The 23057-nt window shown below is 35.5% G+C and overlaps 1 protein-coding gene across 6 annotated transcripts in view; it reads right to left on the bottom strand.

Annotated features, from left to right (window-relative positions):
- Positions 1-23057, bottom strand: part of LOC128996878 (potassium/sodium hyperpolarization-activated cyclic nucleotide-gated channel 2) — a 378895-nt gene that overhangs the window by 168173 nt on the left and 187665 nt on the right. For all 6 annotated transcript variants that reach the window (XM_054422396.1, XM_054422397.1, XM_054422398.1 and 3 more), the window contains one exon: positions 11825-12319. In XM_054422396.1, the coding sequence (XP_054278371.1) occupies positions 11825-12319 (495 nt within the window). The remainder of the gene's footprint in view (positions 1-11824; positions 12320-23057) is intronic.

Genomic DNA, 23057 nt, shown 5'->3' with positions numbered 1-23057 from the left:
TCTTCGGTCTAAGCAAATATAAATTGTTATGATAAAATTTGATGACATTGACAAAGATTTCAAATTCTAATTTTATATGTACTTTGTTATGCTTAAAACGTAGCAAATTCCCTAATTAAGTTCTGTATTTTTATGTGTATGTCTGTTGGTAACGCATTTATGTACTTATTTCTCAGTGTCACGAAAAGGACAAGAGCACCTTGAAAATGAAAATGTCAACCCGAATAAAGTGTTAAATGGTGAGGTTGAGGTAGTACTTTAAATAAATACCTTTAACCATTGTGGGAAGTAACTTTCAACTATAGGCCTTAGGGCTATGCCTCATAGATCTAGGCCTATAAAGCTTTTTTTTTTTAGTTTAATCATTGGATTTAACATATGGACCAACACGATCCGGGTGACATTTAATTGCGAAGCATTTGTTTTGGCTTGAAACTGTCAGATACTGTATTTGCAAAGGTTTATATATAATAGTTTTGCCAGCATATCTGAAAATATGCAAACCAACTGCTTTTCTTAATATAAGAAGGTTTCAACTGACTACTTTAAGATCCCCGTGCGTGGAACGGGCACACAGCTAGTATCATATAAATAAGTTGTACACAGGGTTCTTTTGTTTCCCCAACTCTAAAATACAACGCACATGAATTGAAAATGTTATAGGTTTAATAGTACTGTAGTGAATAGAATATCAATAAAGTTAACGTATAACAATAAATTTACATATTCCAAGATTATAATTGAATGTGTTTACGAAGGAACACCACAACCTCAACATTTAACATTACAATATATTTACTCAAGATTTATTGTTTTCATATAGCACAGTTGATGTTGCCAACTAGCATGGGAGCGGAAGTCCTGATAAAGGCTGGTTCTCGGAAAAGTAATAAACTTGTAGTTTGAATGAAACATTTTTTAATTTTGTACAGGATTCATGGGATCCTCAGCATCAAGTACAAACTGCAAAATGTGTGTCGAAGGTCTGATAAGACCTTCCGAGATTTAGACCTTCAGCAACTAATCCGTTTTTTACCTTCCTTTAATTTATTCTTTTTCATGTTGTGCTTCATGTAACATACATAGACCAGAGGGCCGCTCATGCCCTTGACAAATAAATTAACATTTTCGCACTAATACAAATCAATATCGTCATTAGACAAGAATTAAAGAATAAAATTTATAAACAAAACCTACCACGACATATTCTTGAACAAGTATGCCTACAAACCTACGATAAGCATGTTTGTTATTATTATACTTAACCTACAAATGCTATGACTTAGGGCATACCTGTTTTCCTACATAAAACATGCGAACTAATTGCGAGTGCGACGTGAACTTAGAAAAAGACTAGTAAGAATTTACAACTGTGAATTTCTCAGAATTGATTGACAGTTCAGATGAACCTATGGCCACAGACTACGGAAACCTACAGTATTATTGTATATACTGTATTTGTATTATTGTGTTACTAGCAGAGTACCCGTCCTTCGTACGGGGTTGACATATAAGTATAAATGCTTATTGCAGTTATGGGAGAGGACACGAAAAAAAACAAAAAAAACTGGTCTTTTAATTTATACGGTATCCTATTGAGTAGCACACATCTATCAAAGTCCTGATGTTCTACCACTGCACCTAGACCATGGAAAAAAGTAAAGTTCTCATTGTGTACCACAACTTTTTTTTGCTAGTTGGTTCAAATTAGCTGTGGTCATTAATGCAAACGAACAACATAATAGTGCTGCACCCTGTTTGGCAAGCCTTATAACTTTTAATGCTGTTTAATATCATAGAACGAACTTGTACAGTTGAAACGGCTGACAATATTCTTTAATTTCTTTTAATATGAATTCTCATAAGGTTAACTAGAGAAAGTCCAGAGCCAGAGCCACCGGGGCGGAGACTGAAAGAATTTTTGATGTAAGAATATTTTAATCGGGGATGTCATCTATCATCATACCAAATTTCAACCTTGTCGGTTTAGTATTTTTCGCGTTTGCTTGTCACAAACATCCATCCGTCCATCCATACATCCATGGTTTGCACTGTAAACAAAAAGCTATCACAATAGTTTCAAACCGACAAATAGGAAAAATAGGAAAATATAAATAAATATGGAAAATAGGGTAATTTTCTAACATATTTTAGTGAAATTATATAATCAGGCAAATGGAAATTCAGTCTACAGATTTGCTGTGGTAGGGGGATTATATTACGGTTTACACAAAAATAAATCAAAACATAAACCTCATAACACTCAGGAAAAGGGCCTAGGTTGATAGGGCAATGATTATAGAATCTTAATTATTTCCTATATCCATGATGAATGATTTCTTTTAAAACGAATTATTCCCACTGTTTCACAGGAAACATTTTTAACCATTGTAGTAACATCATTAAAGATTAAAAAGTTGATAGTTTACATAATATTTAGCACATTTTACATTCAAAACTTTTTTGAATTCATCATATTATAAGTGTATGAAAATTCATATATGTGTATCAATATCTACTTATCTCATTTCTGTTCAATGGAAGTTATACAATTTCAATGATACCGGTACTTAAATGGGAAGTCTTACAGCTGTTATAAAACTGTGCATACATTTTATCTTACGAGTAAATTTGCTACCAATTGATATAGTATGACAATTCTATTCTACTGCAGTACTTAGAATTCTACCACTACTCACATTAAACCAACCATATTTACTTTTGGGCTAGTGATTAATTTATTGTATTAATCATACAATATAGTGAATAGTGTAGTCATTCATTTATTTCGTTTCTATGACATAGCTCTATTTTGTAGAAATCAATTATGCAATCATAACAACAGAAATACTGCATCATTACATTTTACAGTGACATAGTATTTATTTTACATATAAAAAATTTAAGCTAACGCAATAATTAGTTCAATTAGAACCATTGAATATTGAATAATTTAAACATTAATCGAAGACGAAGCGGTTGACAACTTTCAAACAGTTGACTAGGACTAGTTGCCTTCAATAATTGCAATGCGAACTGTATGCACTGAGGTCGGCAAACAGTGTTCACAGTGTGCAGGCACTTTGGACGTCGTGGCACTTGGACGTCGTGCAACAGTGAAATATTGATTGGACGTCGTGGCACTTGGACGTCGTGCAACTGGCAGAGGCTTTGGACGTGGTGCAAATGATACTTCTTTACAATTCTACAGTGCGCTGTTTCACGACGTCCAAGTGCCACGATGTCCAAAGCTTGTAGAAAGACTATATTTTTGGCAGTTACTGTACTTTTGGACGTCGTGGCACTTGGACGTCGTGCAACAACTCAAAAATTATGTTTTGGACGTCGTGGCACTGGAAAAATATTATTGGACGTCATGGCACTTGGACGTCGTGCAACACTCCCCTTTGGTATATTACCATGATTCCTCAATCCTTAAATCTTCTCATCTTTCAGGGTACTTGAAAATTCCATTCTTCAGGAAAAGATTACAGTCTTGGTAGGATTTTGTACCGGAAGAGATCAAGGCATGATTAGGCCATGGTTTTCTCTTAGGAAGGACAAGTTTGGACAAGATTGCCTTCGTTTTTCCAAACAATAAGCAAGCAACAGTCCGTGAAAGGCCTCACTGATCAGCCGCAGTTTGCACGATTATCGGGCAAATATTTAACCGGGAGATTTCAGAATGAGTCATAAAGTCGGTGAAGGTCACGCCGGCTCTTTCAAGGTCGGAGCTCTGTAGGCCACCGTATGGACTCGGACCGGCGCGGCGTCATGTTCGCCTGTTTTGCCGTACATCAGTGGTTACATTAGTCTAATCGTGTCATTTACCTTTCTTCGACCCGTATTCAATTAGTGAATAGAAATATACCGTATCAATGTTGAACTTTGTAATCTGTTCCAGAAAACGCGGTTAAATTAAGTCGATGTCACTGTGTAGATGTAAATTGCTGATCTCTGTTACTCATTGTAAACGACAGTATGCTTTATGTATCATTAACTATCACAGTAAGAGAAAATCAAGGTAGAAAATTAAGTTTTAGAACGGTAGCTCTATATATTTACTATATTTTGTGGGTAGAAATAGTATATTTCATTACAAGAGTAGAAAGTGAGTCATTACATATTTGCGACCTTGTTTGAAGTGCGGAATTAATCGAGCTTACCTTACCATGTTAATGTTCGATGATAACCATTTAATGGTCGAGAATATGACATATTCATACTTTGTATAGACCCACTTGTACTCGTGTAATGAATGTTACTTTTCACTACACTACAAAGACTAATTATTTTCTTTAATTAAAACAGACATTGGATATTTCTCCATTACAATTAGGAACATGAAAAAAACTCATAGCATTTTTAGGTAATTTCTTCAATTTAATGTTACTAGGTGGCGTTCGCAGAGGCATCCACAAAATTGAGCGGAGTCATCAAGGGTTCATATTATATTGTTTTTGTCTTACTGCAGTAAAAACAGTATTTTTTCATGCATGCGCTGCGGGTCTAAAGTAGCATTTTTAATATTTAGGGAGTAAAAATCGTTTTTAGCCTCTATGGAGTAAAAATCAGCTGTTGTCAACTCAGTTGTAAATTTCGATTGTAAACGATTGCATGTATCGAAAATATGTATCGATTTGTGCTTCGTAATCATTTTAACATATTACAGTCTACAGTCTCTTCCCGTAGCATTTTAGCATTGCAGATACATTAATCCATTCCCAAACTCAACACTGCTCACCTTTACTACTTCCTTCACCACACACTACGTCGTGGACCTGTTTCCCTCTCTTCCCATAGCATTTTAGGATTGCAGATACATTAATTTAATTGCCAAAGACAGTTCCCACACTCTGCGCTGTTAGCCTTACTACTTCCTTCACCATTTACTACGTCATTGGCCTGTTTCCTTCCTTTCTCATAGCATTTAAGTATTACAAATTCATTTATCCATCTGCTCAAACGGTTCCCCCACTCTGCACTGCCAGCCTTTACTACTTCCTTCACCACTTACGTCGTGGACCTGTATTCATCGCTTTCCATAGCATTTTAGTATTTTAGATACGTTAATCTAATTGCAACAAACATCCCCACTGTCCGTACTGCTAGACTTTACTACTTCTTTCACAATTTCCTATGTCTTGGGCATGCTTCCATCCCTTCTCATAGCATTTCAGCATTGCAGATACATTAAAACTGCTACAAACGGTTTCCAGTTCCCACACTCCACACTGCTCACCTTACTACTTCTTTCACCTGTTTCTACGTCGCGGATCTGTTTCCCTCTCTTCCCATAGCATTTTAAGATTGCAGATACCTGAATCTAATCGTCATAAACAGATCCCACACTCCGAACAGCTCGCCTTTACTACTTCCTTCGCCACTTCCCACATCGCGGACCTGTTTCCCTCCCTTTCCGTAGCATTTTAGGAACGTTGTGACCTTAATCTAATCGTCAAAAACAGTTTCCATACTCCAGACTGTTCACCTTTACTACTTCCTTAACCTCTTCATACGTCACGAACCTCAAGCTAGTGTCGTCATTTGATTATAGTACCTGGGGACCGAGCTTTGCTCGGGGAAAATCATTAGTTCACTCTGAAAGCACCGTAGTATTGGAGATGCATAAATCCACACATCTACATCCTACACAATTTCCTACGTCATGGATCTGTTTCCCTCCATTCCATTGCATTTAAAGATTGCAGATACCTTAATCTAATCGTCATAAACAGTTCCCACACTCCGGACTACTCGCCTTGACTACTTCCTTCACCACTTCCTACGTCGCGGACCTGTTTTCCTCCTTTCCCATAGCATTTTAGGATTGCAAATACCTTAATCTAATCGTCATAAACAGTTCACACACTCCGGACAGCTCACCTTGACTACTTCCTTCATCACTTCCTACGTTGCGGACCTGTTTTCCTCCCTTCCCGTAGCATTTTAGGTTTGCTGATACCATAATCTAATTGTCATAAACATTTCCAACACTCCGGACAACTCGCCTAGACCACTTCCTACGTCGCGGACCTATTTTCCTCCCTTTCCATAGCATTTTAGGATTGCAAATACCTTAATCTAATCATCATAAACAGTTCCCACGCTCCAGACAGCTCGCCTTGACTACTTCCTTCACCACTTCTTACGTCACGGACCTGTTTCCCTCCCTTCCCATAGCATTTTAGGATTGCCCATACCCTTATCTAATCGCCATAAACAGTTCCCTCACTCCTTACAGCTCGCCTTGACTACTTCCTTCACCACTTCCTACGTCGCGGACCTGTTTCCCTCCCTTCCTATTGTACTTCAAGATTGCAGATACCTTATTCTAATCGTCATAAACAGTTCCCGCACTCCGGACTACTCGCCTTGACTACTTCCTTCACCACTTCCTACGTCGCGGACCTGTTTTCCTCCCTTCCCATAGCATTTTAGGATTGCAGATACCCTAATCTTATCGTCATAAACAGTCCCCACACTCCGGACTGCTCGCATTTACTACTTCCTTCATCACTTCCTACGTCACGGACCTGTTTCCCTCTATTCCCATAGCATTTTATGATTGCCTATACTACTTCCTTCACTACTTCCTACGTCACGGACCTGTTTCCTTACCTTCCCATAGCATTTTAGGATTGCAGATACCTTAATGTATTCGTCATAAACAGATCCTAGACTTCGCACTGCTACCCTTGACTACAATGTATCGAGTAATCTTAAGTATAATCTTTGCTCAATATTAACAAGTGATGTTTTTCCTTTTGTACTGTATTTGTAATTTCCTAGTATACTGTGGGTAGTTGGCTTATTATGAGCACATGCTAAAACTTCAAATCTTTTGTTTACTTTTTACTTGTTATTTAATTCAGCCAACATGGTTACCTAGCAACCCATAAGACTAATGTTAAAAAAATGTGATTTTCAGTTTCATTTTTCTACGGATTCCTGAGAGACTTTTTTAACGCTATATAGATGTTGGCACTCACCGATATGGTCTTTATCACCATGCAAAATTTGAAAACGATTGATTCAGCCGTCTAGGAGGAGTTTGCGTATTACGAAATGCATAAAAGTCGACGTATAAGAGCTTCGCTCGCTTCGCTCGCTCCGCTCAAAAATATACTTTGATTGTAGAGTTTTGGTTGTTGAAAATTGAATGTTGACAAAATAATAAGAAATCATTGTTTGTATACGTCAGAAAAATCCAAAAAAAGTAAACATTACTTTCGCATAGTGATCATTTTTTTTCGTAGTAAACAATGTAATGATGAATTTTCGCAGGCAATAAACATGTAACGAAAACAGGTAATTTCAAGTAGTGTAGCGAAAATACATTTACAGCTGATCTTTATAATTCTGTATGTATCTATGTTTTGTATTTATGATATATGTATGTTTAGTGTAAAACATCGGCTAGTAGGTACCACGATTAGGTACTGTCTTTTACTGTGCTCTCCAGCTGATGATTTGCATCTCGATATTATGTTACAAAGATTATAACATTTCGCCACAGTCATTCGTGATAATTTTAAAGTTATAAGAATAACACATGAAACAACATCAAATGCTCCAAGACGTACCGGTCTTTTCCTAACATAAATGAATTATTATCATTGAAGATAATAATCAATAGGAAGCATGGTTGGTTAATCCAAGAAGACGTGCAATACTACTGTCGGCATGCAGTGTTAAAAGTTTGAATACTTTATTATAGTATTTCTTTCTTATTTCGGCCCGCAGTTGTACAATGGCCTCCCTCAAGTGATTAAGGGTTCGAAATCTTATAACTCATTCAGGGCCGCAATTAAAAAAACAAGTGTAAAATTTATGTTGTAAATCATTCTGTTGACATTTCTTGTATTAGGATAGTTTAGATTTAGGATTTAGTGACTTGAGTTGGTTTGAAAATCATGTACAGTCTAACCTTGATATAACGAACCCCAATATAACGAATTCCTTGATATAACGAATTTTTTTTAATCCCCTAGAACTCTCCATAAGAGACTATGTATATTTTACCTCTACATAACGAACAAACCATAACAACGACCTTGATTTAACGAATTTTTCGTGATTTCGGCTAAAATAAGACACCTCAATATAACGAATTTATCATTATCAGAACCTCTACATTGCGAATTTAACCTCTGCATAACGAATTGTCTACGTCTTTCCCTTGATATAACAAATCCCCCACCCCAGTATTGTTTTTTTGGACAATCTGTTTCTTTATCAAATGAAATGGAAAGGTGACGTAATCGCTTGCGCTAACATTCGTCTGCTCCGTTTTACACATCTCTCTGTCTGCTGTCGCTGCGCACGCAATGTTGCAACTGAGAACCTGATTTCATTCACTGAGGACTGATGACTACGTAATCTGTAGTAAGCTGTGATTGGGTGATAAGTAAATATGGTGAATTGTACAATTATTGGATAAAGAGAAATCTAAGAAAGAATATAAAAACAAAAGCAAAGAGAAAGAATAGCAACATCGTTATTTTGACATTCCTTTATTTACGACTGTTTTTATTATCTTTAACTTGGCTATGAATATGCACTTTTATAATGACTTATCTAATAATTTATTGTTTTCAATACGATTGTTTCAACTAGCAACGCCAATGCTATAGTTAATGATTATTATTGACATTCCTCTGTTGTGATAAATCGGTACTGTACTGTGTAAGTAGCCTACCGGCCTATCGCGAGCAGTAGCTTACAAAACTTTCTACTACTGTTTTTTTTTTTTTTTTTTACATGGTTTATGACTACGCAATGTAGTGTTTTGCTAGGTTTTAGGAGGGTTAGAACAAGCTGTGATTTTAAACTTACAGTTTTTAACCTGTACCAAGGTCAATGCCATTGTCATGATTGCGCAATATTTAAGATCCCTCACCTTTATTATGCCGGATAATTTAGGTTCTACTGTACAATGTAAACACTGTACTGTAAAGTATTGTAGCCTATGCTACTTTAGTTGTGTTTTAATGAGGTCAAATCCCAGCCTATATTGACCGACGCTGGTTCTGAACCTCGACTTAGCGAAATTCCTGCAAACCTAACCTCTATATAACGAACCTCATTTTAACGAAATCCTTGATATAACGAATATTCAGTTCGGTCCCTTCAGATTCGTTATACTGAGGTTGGACTGTATTATGAAACTCGCTCGTAAATAAAGGCATTTTTATTTATTTATTTATTTATTTAACCCACAATAAAAACTAGACTCTTTAATATAGTATTCTTGTAAATTTTAAATGACAATAGTTTTTAAGAGAAATATCTTCCCCTTGTGATAAAACTAATTAGAATTTCCTTATCTTAATTCTATCTTAACTTTGTTCCGGGTCCATTATTTCTGGCTTAGTGGCAGTTCAAGGTTCAAAATGTCTTGAATATTTGGTTGTTTTATTTTATTTGTAGTACACGGCAAAAATAATTAAACTTTAACCTAATAAGCTTTACTCATAAATGGTATCAATATTTACGCTGTGCTTACGAGTGCAAGCCTTTATTACAAAAAAATATCGATGAGTGGTTGAGAAACTCTCAACGAGTATTTATAATTTTCAATGTTCTTGCTAGTCGTGCTCACAAATGTTTGCTTCCACATTTTTTACTTATAAGTTAAGACTTTAGGCTATGTTATAGGTCAATATTAAAAAGGATCGCATGTGATTGATATTCTTAGCGCAATTGAAAACTTTCTAAGCTTAGGTCATCGAAATTAATTCAAAGTTAAAGCTCTTAATAATTCTTAGTAAAACTAGACATTCCATCCCCATGTTAAAGTTGTAGCCAGGTTTTTAATAAAATTTGTCTTAGTTAACAAAACTGAGTTTATTTTTTGAAGAACATCTTAATTCTGCGTTTAAATCACATGCATTCCGAAAAGTTAAGAAATTCCAATTTAATTTTAGAAGTTCGTGTTTATTACCAAACATATTAAATATGATAAAATATTTTTAAGACAAACAATTTCATTTTTTAAAACCATGGCAACTTAACGTGTCAATTTAATTAACTTTTATCTTAGATTAAACACATTCGTGTTACAGTATCCAAAGTCAATGCTCACTCAATGCTTATTCAATGCGTATAAAGTCAATGACTCACTAAACAGATGTTTGACGAGACTTAATGGTACACCTTATTTTCAGGTAAAAACATGTTGTGTTTATATATCGATGGGTAAAGCTTATCATCGATCGGTTTAGTGAATTTTATAGTTCAAAATATGTTGCTGTTGAATCGACTTGTCTGAGTAAATCTGAGCATCTTTTAAATATAGCCTACTCTTAATTTCCTTATAAACAGCCTACACCATCAACACATAGTTTTTATACTTCCTAAAACTCAAGACGATTCATTTTACAGGTAAATAAAGGTATTTCACACACACTGTTGTATCAGAAAGTAAAAAAAAACACAATTTCGCTGATGGATGAGTGGTTTTAAATAGGTACGAATGTTAAAGTTATCATCAATTAAATAATGCAATGAGTGCTTGTTTAGCAACAGAAAAGTGACATATGTTCAACAAACCTGTTTTAGTATCATACAAGTATTCTTTTGATTGCGCAGTGTTTATATTCTATTGGTACAATAAGATTAATGAATTTTTAAGGTGTATAATTTTACTTTTTTAAATTAATACCTTGGAAGACATGAAATCGATGTAAATAACATGGAAAAATAATGCAAAAAAATGGAAAAAGAATGGTGCTATTTATAACTAAAAAGGTCCCGGATTTGGTTTTATAGATTTAGTTTAATTTATCTTAAAAAACGAACTGCAAATTTCTTTTTACTTTTTTTCTTTTAACTGATCGAAGTTTCCACAGCACTCTTGTAAAAGTCATTCTAATAGTCAACACATTATTTCAGGATCCTACTTTATTAGAGGCCAAGCTCTGAAATTTCAGTATGCATGTCATATTTTATAGGATACTAGGTTATTATCATAGATGTATACTAAATAGAAGACACATTTTTTTTAAGTGGACTATTTTATCATGTTACTAGGCACCTAATCTCTCCGACCTGTGACTTAATGTAGACTATTAGCATTTACTATATACTTAGAGGTGTATATAGTCAATGCCAATATAGTCAATAATGTCAATACATATAGTCAATGTCTATTACACATAACCGCAAATACCTGACGATGTATCTAGGTGTATCAGATGTATCTACTTACACCCAACCTAGTCAAAGAAAGTTAGTGTTTGTGTGTTTTGGATACCTACACAATTCTTTGTATTTTCAGTCTAATATTTTGGTCGCCGTCTTATCAGCTGACTTCTGTGTTGTGAGCCTAGGCAATCAGATCACGTACACTGGTGATTCCAACACGTTTAGACTATCTCCCAACTGTTGTACACGTACATGAGTCTCAATGAGCAATTGTGACTGACTACTGTACTCGTTTACCAGACCAGAACTGCGATGTTTATTACCTTGCGATAAGTGAACGACTATAGTTGCTGAAATAATTTGCTTTAACCTTCTCTAGTAACTACCTGGCGTGAACCTACGGTCTAGTTGTGTACTTGTGGTATTGAGTAGCCTACACATGCGTTCAAAGTCAATAGTGAACTAAATTAGTATAAACTTATTACAGAACACACAGGACGAGGATACTAATGCTACCACTATAAGTACACTGTTATGGAACCCATTGTGAACTAGAGAACTAAACTAGTGACTAGTTTCGATAACAATAGGCTAGAGCTTTAGTAGAACTTGACCGATTAGCAACTAGCAAGCATTACCTCCATCAGTATCCACAACACACTACACTATCACGCACCTGAAACTACTGCACGGATGTATCACCCAGTGACCCGCCGCCTTCTGCCTAATCCTCTCCTTCATCAACGCCTTCTTGCTTCCAAACAGTTTCATCGCCAGCTTGTTGTCGGTGGGTTGGAACAGAGCTTGCAGTTGGTTCTTGATGAAGCTCTGTTTCCCCGAGTCGGGCATCCCCGGGTTCCCCATGGGCGCGGGTCCCGGTTCCTCCTTGGGGGTGCCGTACAACGACAGGTCGTCACCTCCGAAGTGCACCTTGGTCGCGAACATGTCGGGTTCTGTCAGCAGCAATGTCTCGTCATCCAGCGCTGTCACCAGCGAGTCTGTGCACGTGTTGGTGTTCTCGATGCTGATTTTGATGCTGTCATCGTGCGCGAGCCGCGGGCTTCGGATCTCTTCCACGGACTGAGCCGCGAGCCGACCGTTGGCGAGCTTGAGCGACGGAGCGCGCCGGCCCGCCCCCTCTCTCTCCCTCTCCCGCTCCCGCTCGGACTCCCTGCAACAATAGGTACCGTGGTAAGTGACAGTGGTTCAACAACCATGAAACGACAATGACTACACAACATTAATGGTCGTAACGTAACAATAGTTATAAACAAAATTATAAAAAAATTTCATTAAAAAAAGAAAAAAAACATAGTTGAATATAGAGAGTAGAAATATTTATTCGCTTGTGTAACAATAGCATATATTAGTGGCAACATGAGAGTAAAAAAACAATAACTTTGTGTATAATATATTAGTGTAGCTAACAATGAACGAACACATGTGATTGTAGTGTGGCAATGAACAATCGTGTTTACTCGTATAATGGAACAATAAACATTAGTGGTTATAAAACAATGGAAATTGTCATAATTTAGTGTTATAACCTACATCAGTAGTTGTGTTTGATATGATTTGTATTGTAGTGTACATCATTGGTTGTAGTGTAACAATGATTATTTGTGGCAATGTATCAAAATTGTGGTTATGCAACAAGAACAACATTGTGGTTGTTGTTATTGGGTAACAATTAAACAATTGAAACGGTTTATGACAAAGGGGGTTACACTACCCCAAATAGTAAGCATATTGTACAAAAATGTTAAACTCCTTTCTTTACTCTTTTTAGACCAGAAAGTCATTGTTTACAAAATGAGACCGGTAAAGCCAACTGGAGTTCGGTCAACTTTACCCGTTAGTTTTGCAGGTTACAATAGCTACCACCCAGCGTGTATAGACTCGTCTACCGCAACAATGTGAAATTAAGTTGGTGATACCAACTAACCTATATTTGAACATTACTGTAGATAATATTGAGAAAATCCACATGACATGATAATAAAGTCGAAACAGACTAGCTCCAATCTGCTGCTTAATAAATATCACAAAGGTACGAGCTAGAGTATTCCATGTTTACAAAGTATCGAAATTAACTAATTGTGGCAGGTACTAACATGAAACCCGCGCAAGAGTCTCCTCAACAATAAATATCAGTGGGTTTTAATTAACATAATTGGGTTTTGTAACGACTTATTACACATTTGTAGTTGTATTGTGATATGGTTCAATCCTGAGACAAGTCAGTAGCATCTTGATGGTTCGAAACCAGACCCAGCTATTCCTGATCATTGGGCTTTACATAAATGATCCTAAAGAAAAAGCTGAACTAAGTCACTAACAAAACTACACAGACACAGATCATCTCACTCACTCCTAATGTACACTCATCCTTCAGTCATATTTGGGTTAAAATACGCACCTATGTGACGACCCATCTCACTGATTGATAACTGATTATGTGTGACAATGAATCAAAATCATCTATTATTGGTTACAAAACAATAAGAAGTAGATTAGTGTTTGTGTAAACCAACTTAGTGGTAATAGTTTAATAATTATTTGTAGCAGGGCAGCAGTAAAACATATAAGTGGCAACTAATATTTAGTATAAATAACATTATTGTTTTTAGTGAAACGATAAACACCTGTAGTTGCATATACTCTGAACATTAAGGTCGTGTTGCAACAATGAACGACAAGTACCCGTTGTTAATGTATTTTATTAACCCGTGTAGTGTAAAATGTGCATTAAATACCATACCCAGAAACTAGGAAATAATATCAAGGAAATTACCCCAAATTTTAGTGATGCAGGAGTATGTTTTTCAACAAAATTAACGTTTACAAAAGAAAAAAAAAAAAAAAAATTCAGACGAATATACATTTATTTTGTTCGGTGTCACAAAAATAATAGAGTCATAAATCTGTTGTGCCTCAATATGGACTAATAGTAAAAATGCTAAATAAATTGTTTTGTAGCCGTAGTAGACAGTAATGTGGAATCTCACCTGAATCCAAAATACAAGGTTGCAATACTAGTGCAGCACTAGGCACATATGAATATGTAACTATATTCATAGTTTTCATCTCCCAGTTCTTAACATATTTTAGAAACAAAACACATAATTCAATTTGTATCAGCAACCATTTGCAAGTACTTAAACACTTGCATTCAAGGCAGATCCTAAAGATAAAGGGATATCCCTAGTAATAGTTTTTACCAAGGCAACCCTAAGCTTAGTCCACCAAGTTATTTCTCTTATCCAATAGAGATCAGCCTAAATTAACCCGGGTTGGCTCGTGCCATCTTTTCAGAATATTGTACCAAATAATGTTCATTGTAATATGAAGAGATAACAGTGTATGTAATAATATTTGGATAAACATATACCTCATGGCTTGTACCTTTTACTTGATTTAATCTCACAAACAAGCATTTAATATTTTACATCCTGTCTTTCATTTTGATAACATATTTAAAATTTTAATGAGCTTACACAACTAAGTCAAATAGCAATAAGGGTGGGTTTTGTACTATCCTTCGAAGTAATAATAAACTAAGAAACCAAAACAAAAATAAGTAACTTTATACAGCCTTGCTTAGTCACGTCTACTCAAATGTAGAAAACTAGAATTTAGTTAAAAAAAAAAAAATTATAATAACTCCTCACCTAAAATATTTGTGTAAATTGAGACAAGATTTCCTTACAACACTGAGTCTAAATAATTAACCCCAAAAATGTTTGGCCGATAAAGAGACATATTATGTATTTTCATTACCTCGCTGCAACTACAAAGTTATAGTGAACCAGTGAACGCACACCACGCTATTTTATGGCACTTGTTAATGAAGTAGTAAAATTATAATTAAAAGCCCAAGTGCTAGTTACTGTCAGCTCTTGGTAATTTGCGTTCACTACTTTTATGACAAGTTATCAACGTTATAGCTTTTGTCCACATACTCCCGAGCTTGGAAAATCACAGTAACCAAGAATTTAAACATTAAACAAGTATTTTTGAATTTTTAACATTATTGACAGGTAACTGTTTAACCTCTATGGTTATTGAATTAATATTTAACCATATGATTTTATTTACTTTTCTTTAATAATATTGTCTGGTATTAGTGTCTTCATTAAAACAGTTTAGTTTCTTTTGATCTTTTAATTTTTATTTAAATAAGAAATAGAACATGGCGCAGTCGAATGAAGAACCCGTATCCCTAAACATTAAGCCTCCTGAAGCCTTTTCCTTCAATCCTCACGACTGGAAGACATGGAAGACTCGTTTTGAGAGGTATTATTCCCTTAGTAATTTAGCTCTACATTCTGGAAAGCATCAGATTGACATGCTTATCTACTGTATGGGGGAAAAGGGAGAGGACATACTTAATTCATTCAGTTTAAATGACAATGACAAATCTAATTTCAAAGCTGTTATACAGAAGTTTGACGATCATTTCCTTCCTAAAAAGAACTTAATTTTTGAACGGGCTAGGTTTCTAAAACTTACACAAGGTTCCATGCCGATTGAGAACTTTATCACAGACCTTCACAATCATGCAAAAAACTGTGATTGGGGTCAAATTGAAGAGGAGATGATTCTGATGGTTTTGATTATTGGTATGCGGGACGAAACACTAAGTGATCGTCTTCAACTTGAACCCGAATTAAAACTAAACACAGCTATAAACACTATCCGTAGATCTGAAGAACTATCAAGACAAAAACAAACTCTTAACTTGACTGACATAGCATTAATAAATAAAAATACTCAACATTTAATTAAGACAAACATTATTCCCAATAAATCAAACAATGATCAAAATTTTAAGCGGATTAATGACAATAAAAGCCTGTCCCATGTCGAAAAGAGATGTTTTTGGTGTGGTTCGACAGTTTTACACAAAAGATTCAACTGTCCAGCTAAACAATACAAATGTGGGTTTTGTAAAAAAGTTGGTCATTTTCCAAATGTTTGCAAATCAAACAAAGTCAGTCAAATTGAATATGATGATACTGACCTTGAAACACCCATTGAAAATGTTTGCTCTCAGTACATAGACCCTCAAACATTCATTGGCATTGTAGGAAAAAACTTGTGTGATGATCCATGGTCTGTAGTGTTAAATATGAATGACAGTGATGATGTTCTTTTCAAAATTGATACAGGAGCAGACGTAACGATTTTGCCTTCCGACATTAAACTGAATAAGAAAATCAGGCTCACTCCCACGTCCAAAACATTTAGTGGCGCAAATGGTAAAGCTCTGTCAATTTTAGGAACTGCTACTGTAAAATTATCACATAATCACAAAACATGTTATGAGACTATATATGTTTCTAAAAGCACTTCCCAGCCACTTCTAGGTAAACCTGCAATAACAAGTTTGCAGTTACTTGCTCGAATCAACGAAATACAGCCATCCAGTAATGACTGGTATGACAGACACCCCAAACTGTTTGAAGGCTTAGGTTCCATTGATGTCAAATACAAAGTAGAACTGAAAAATAACGTCAATCCATTTGCAATCAACACGCCTCGTCGGATTCCTCTTCCTCTTTGGGAATCTACTAAAGAAGAGCTTGAAAGAATGGTGTCAATGGGTGTGATCGCTGAGGTACACCATGCCACAGACTGGTGCTCTCCAATGGTTGTTGTGCCAAAGAAGGACTCTAACAAAGTTCGCATTTGTGTAGATCTTACTAAATTAAACAGATGCGTCAAACGAAGATACTATCCTATTCAACCCATCGACATAACACTTGCCCAAATCTCAGAAGCAAAATGCTATTCTAAATTGGATGCTAATAACGGATTCTGGCAGATCACATTGGACGAAGAATCCCAAGATTTGACAACGTTCCTGACACCGTTTGGACGTTTTAAATTTCTGAAACTACCCTTTGGAATAACATCTGCACCAGAAGTGTTCCAAGAATGCGTGAATCGAACCCTTAAAGGTCAAATGAATGCACTTGCGCATATGGACGACATAATTGTTTGGGGGAAAACTCAACAAGAACATGACTATTTCTTAGAAGAAGTACTTACCAAACTTGAAGGTGCTGGCTTCACCCTAAACAAAGACAAATGCTTGTTCTCTCAAACCTCGCTAACCTACTTAGGTCACCATTTATCTGAATCAGGAATCAAAGTCGATGAGACCAAAGTCGAAGCTATACGAAAAATGGCTCCTCCAACAGATATTTTAGGAGTTCAAAGGTTACTTGGTATGGTGAACTTCATTGGCAAATACATACCTAACAAAAGCCGGTTACTAAAACCCATTACCGACCTACGTAGAAAAAACGAATGGTGTTGGGGTTGTGAACAACAAAAAGCATTCGATGAATTGAAAGAATTATTGGCTTCTCCACCTCAACTTGCATTCTATGATAAAAATAAACCAACTATGATTTCTGCTGACTCTTCTACACAAGGCCTGGGTGGAGTACTTTTACAACAACAATCAGATGGGAATTGGAAGCCTATTTCTTATATTTCACGCACTCTGAGCGAAACCGAACGAAACTACTCTAACATTGAACGAGAAGCTTGTAAAGAAAAAAAAGAAATTCTTTACTTATATTCAAAATATACTCTTTACTTAATTGATCATTCCATCAAGCAAAATCACCTCACACCTTTATGTAATGCAATTTGGCTATTCCATACAGGTGTGAGTATAACAAAAAGTTGCCCCCTGGTGGGGTTTTAATGAATTTAATTTACACTTTTAATTGAACTACTGAGGACATTACAATCACAGAGCTGCGCAGTGGAAATAAAGATGTTAAGTGTGGGCCCTGTAATTAAATATCCCAGAAGTCCGATTTATGGACCGTGAGAGGTCTGATATGTTGTCCTCCTTCACACCTTCTTCAGCTTAATTCTAACACTTCTTAAAACTAATAGATGTGTCTATTTGATCACTCCATGAAATAAAATGTGCTGTTCTGATGAAAGATTGTGATATGAATTGATACTCTGTAAAACTGTAAAATTGCAAATAATAATATTGAAATATTGATTGAAAATATTTATGAAACTGTTTGTTCAGAAACTATTTATCAAAGTATGACTTCAAGATGTTTGTATACACTGGATTTCGGTTAAGCCGATTATTCATGAATTCACCAACTTGATATTAAAAAATGTGATCATCAACACTCATTGTGTATACTTTGTATACTTCTTCCAGTTAAGCCATTTACCTCTTTAATTTACCAGTTTTATACTAATGATACTAACAGCTGAAACACAGGATAATGAAAAGATGGTGATTTGTAAAAATGCTATATAATGAATCAGAATTACGAGCTGTGATACAAATATTGAATATAAACAATGTAATAAACTTTATGCACAATTTATTTATATTTGAAAGAGAGAGTGAGATAATTGATTGTAGTTGTTTGGTGGTTTGCCACATTTTAACACTGCAGAGTCTCGGGAAAACCTAGCCTTGACGATTTTATTTATTTAGTTTAGGCCACCAGACTCCCCAAGGATGTTCGTATATATCAAACTGGCCAGTTTACAATTTAATCAAACAGGGACTATTATGTAGTTTGTGATCTACATCACTCCTTGCTGATCAATGCAACGGGGCCAATCGACTACTGAGTCGATAAATTGATAATTTTTTATTTAGTATTTAATATTTATGAATTTAATGGGAGTCTATCCTCATGACCCTTTATCAACCCTAGCCTTCGACCGAGCACTCTGTTACCCCCATTTACGTTACACAATCAAACTCTCACTATTAAAAAATGTAATACTGTTCAAAAATTATTCTACACATGAAATACAAACGTTTTAAATAATAATACTGATGATGATAGAATCTGACTTTACATAGAATACAAAAATAATAATATCACAGATAAACATTGCTCTTTAAATTAATATACCATTTCAATTCAATTTAATAAATAATAAATAATTTAATAAATTCATTTGACTAGGTTCACTATTATAACTTAAATTCTTTGTGTGACATGACCAAATTTAATAAAACATTTTATCCTGAATCGTGACCATGTGCTCTAAGTAGACCAAATGAAACATGAAAATCTCAGACCAAACAAAACATGATTCATAACTTGTAAAACGAGTGGTACATGTGAAAAAATGTGGCAGATTGGCAAGACTATTTTAATACTAAAACACAAATAACACAAACATTTACTTACGTACACATGTCGACACATACACATTCATTCCGACCAAGATTCACGCGTACCGAACATTTAAAAACTGACTCGTGGTAATTTTGACTTTTGTCTGACCGAGCGGAATATCACGACACGGTTTTTTCTGGTGTAGGACTTATTAATTCTTGTTTTTTCGAGCTGGCGTTTAATGATTCAATTGAAAATACCTTCACGACGACCCGCTATTCGCTAGAAACTGACATTTGCTATCGATATGATGCATGTACGAATTTTCATCACGAACGCGAACAATCAATCCGGCATCTCAACTGTCTCGACTTAATACTAATAAAACACACACCCAAATGCAATTCGGCGAAATTTTGACAATTGCGATCGTTTGATGCACGTACAATTTCCGCCCGAACGCTAATTTCCGAGCTACGAATTAAGATATTAATAAATTCGTCCTACACCAGCGACAAAACGCGACTTCACATGTTGACTACGCGAGTGCTGAGCCACGAGTGACGAGACGACGAGACGCTTTGCAGACGACGCGGTTCCCAACGGTCTTCGTATCTTTCCGCGTTACGTCATGTTTGACTGACTTGTCCATTGCCTGTCGCGGATTTTAAATCTTTGAATTTAAAAATCGGCACAAGCTCTATCATTAACATGGAGCTGTGACAAGTTTAAAGACTATATTGTGGGCAAGCACATCACGCTAGAAACAGATCACAAACCTTTGGTAAGTATTTTGACTACTAAAGAGATCAATGATATGACTCCCCGTCTTCAAAGACTAAGACTTCGTCTGATGAGATATTCCTACAATGTGACATACACTCCTGGCAAACATTTAGCCACTGCTGATTGTCTCTCAAGAAGTCCTGTAGCAGCTAATGAGAGTTATGATTTAGATGAGGAAGTTGAACTGGCCATCCACACAGTAACAAGAAACATTGCCTATGTAACTGACATGGTTCTTGATAGAATTGCATCGGCACAGCGGGCTAGCTCAGAACTCAGGGTAATTAAATCTTACTGCTCAACTGAATGGCCTGATAAAACTAAGATTCCCGATAATCTTAAGCCATACTTCACAGTTAGGGATGAAATCTCTTTTTGTGACGGACTATTGCTTAGAGGAGAACGTCTCATAATCCCGACAACTCTTAGACAAGAAATGTTGACAAGAATACATACAGGCCATCTAGGCATAACGAAATGTCGACTTAGAGCCAACAATAGTATGTGGTGGCCAGGAATGTCACTTGACATTGAGAAATTTGTTAATGATTGTCCCAAATGTACTGAACATAGAACACAACATCATGAACCCCTTTTGCCCAGTGAGCTTCCATCTCGTCCTTGGGAAAAGGCAGCGATTGATCTCTTTAAACTTGAAGGAACATGGTTCGTAGTAATCACTGACTGTTTTTCACGTTATTTTGAAATAGCTACATTAAAGAACCTGTCAACTGCTGAAATAATCGAAAAATGCAAATCTGTATTCTGCCGTCACGGTATACCAATTGAGCTACGATCTGATTGTGGTACACAGTTTGCTACCAGATACACTGGTCTTGAAAACTCTGAATTCAAAAAGTTTGCTCAAAGCTATAACTTTAAACTTGTGACGAGCAGTCCAAGCTACCACCAAAGTAACGGTGCAGCTGAAGCTGCAGTCAAAATAGCGAAGAGTGTACTAAAGAAAAACAAAGACGACCCATATTTAGCCCTCCTAACCTACCGCAATACACCTCTATCCACAAGTGGATACAGTCCTGCTCAGCTAATATACAACAGATCACTGCGAGATAACCTGCCTGTTTTACCTAAAAAACTTGAAATCAAACCCGATCTCTCTCAACTAAAGGAAAAAGAAGATACTTACAAAGCATCTTACAAGAGAAACTACGATAGGCGCTACGCTACAAAAGAACTTCCATCGCTGCCTGTAGGTAAACAAGTATGGATCCAAGACCTAAAAAGAGAGGGTATTATTATCAGCTTAGGACAAGAGCCAAGGTCATACTGGGTTAAGACAGGAAACACTACGTTGAGAAGGAATCGACACCACCTTTTGCCTTACAAAGGTAATACAACCAAACCGAACAATCCTATTCCCTTATCCATCAAAGATACAACGTCAGATCCTCTGCCATTTACTACTGTTACTCAAAACAACTCTTCCCTATCAAATACTGCTGAAAGAACAACTACTACACCATCTAGAATAACTCAAGATAAAAGTAAACCTTTTTCACGATCAACTTCTCCCAATCAAGAAGCTGCAATAAAACAATCATCAAGAGGCAGAATTATAAGACCTACGAAACGTTTTCCTGACTAAACTCTGAAAAGAAACTCAAAGGGAAAGATGTTTAACCTCTATGGTTATTGAATTAATATTTAACCATATGATTTTATTTACTTTTCTTTAATAATATTGTCTGGTATTAGTGTCTTCATTAAAACAGTTTAGTTTCTTTTGATCTTTTAATTTTTATTTAAATAAGAAATAGAACAGTAACAATTAACGAAGTAAATTGTAAAATGCTAATTGTATAGGTTGAATAAGCAAATATATTATCTTTTTTTATTAAAAATCAGAGGCTTGTTTGATGTGTATTGGTATTAACCATCGTCAATGATGGTAACGGACGTAACGTTACGTTTAAACGCTTTGAGGTCGACTAAAAGATCTACAATTTTACACCGTTTGCGCTTTATCGTTCTGTTGTAATTTCAAAGGACAAACACTATTTCACAAACAGATAATTATTTTTGGTTATAATATTTTTCCCGTTAGGAAACTATACTTTAGATAAAAGTCAATTATTTTAAGAGTGGCCGGTCATAGGTATGCTTTGGTTTTGTTTTTAGCTGATTCATTATAATTATAGTGGTAATAGACTCTTGCTTACGGCTTAGGTTCAATTTATGATGACTGTTCACAAGCACTTCAAATTGCCTTTGCGTAAGTTTTATAAGTTATTTTGGGACCTAAAAATTTAGAATTTTAAAGTTTTACTACTATCATTACTTTACTACAGTTCCTGATCCAAGTTTTGAGTTTCTCTCTAAAAAAAACCAAAAAAAAACACTACATTATTTTTAACAGTTTTTACGCACTATTTGCAATAAAATATAACTGACTTGGACTTAACCAAACAGTTATGATGTCTTAATGATCTTTAGACAATGCTATACAGTGCATATATTAGACTGCTACTTTCTGTAGTGTTTTTCGACGTAGATTGGGGCTTTTGTGTATTGTTAGTTGTAATGTGTTAATTAAGTTTTTTTAAGTCACCTGAGGACGGGGTCAGATTTCAGATCCCGAAACATTGTGTATTGTTTTTTACCATTGTGATGGCTAATGTCCGCAATCAACCTTTGAACAAGGTATTTAGATCTCTAGTAAATGCTATTAAATAACATACAGTAAAATACCTTTGCACGAATAAAGTATCCACTCCATCACACATAATTGAAGATATTAATTAAATAACAATGCTGGTATTTTATAGTACCAGAAATTCTATATATTTTCTAAACTATTTTCAATGTTTAATTTTACATAGATCCCCGAAATATAAAACATTTTGAATCCTCAGTAAACATTTTAATCATCACCATCAATTTAAACAAGTTTAAAAATCGAGAGTCAATGGTAATTTAGTTCTAATAGAGCCTATAGCATTCAACGAGGGTCGTTCAGTAAAAAATAATTTTTTT

Source organism: Macrosteles quadrilineatus, unplaced genomic scaffold, assembly GCF_028750875.1.
Source record: "Macrosteles quadrilineatus isolate MER2022 unplaced genomic scaffold, UCM_ALF_1.0 Scaffold_6__1_contigs__length_79288215, whole genome shotgun sequence".
Taxonomy (NCBI): Eukaryota; Metazoa; Arthropoda; class Insecta; order Hemiptera; family Cicadellidae; genus Macrosteles; species Macrosteles quadrilineatus.
The sequence above is the reverse complement of the archived record's forward strand: the minus strand, read 5'-3'. Positions and strand labels throughout refer to the sequence as shown.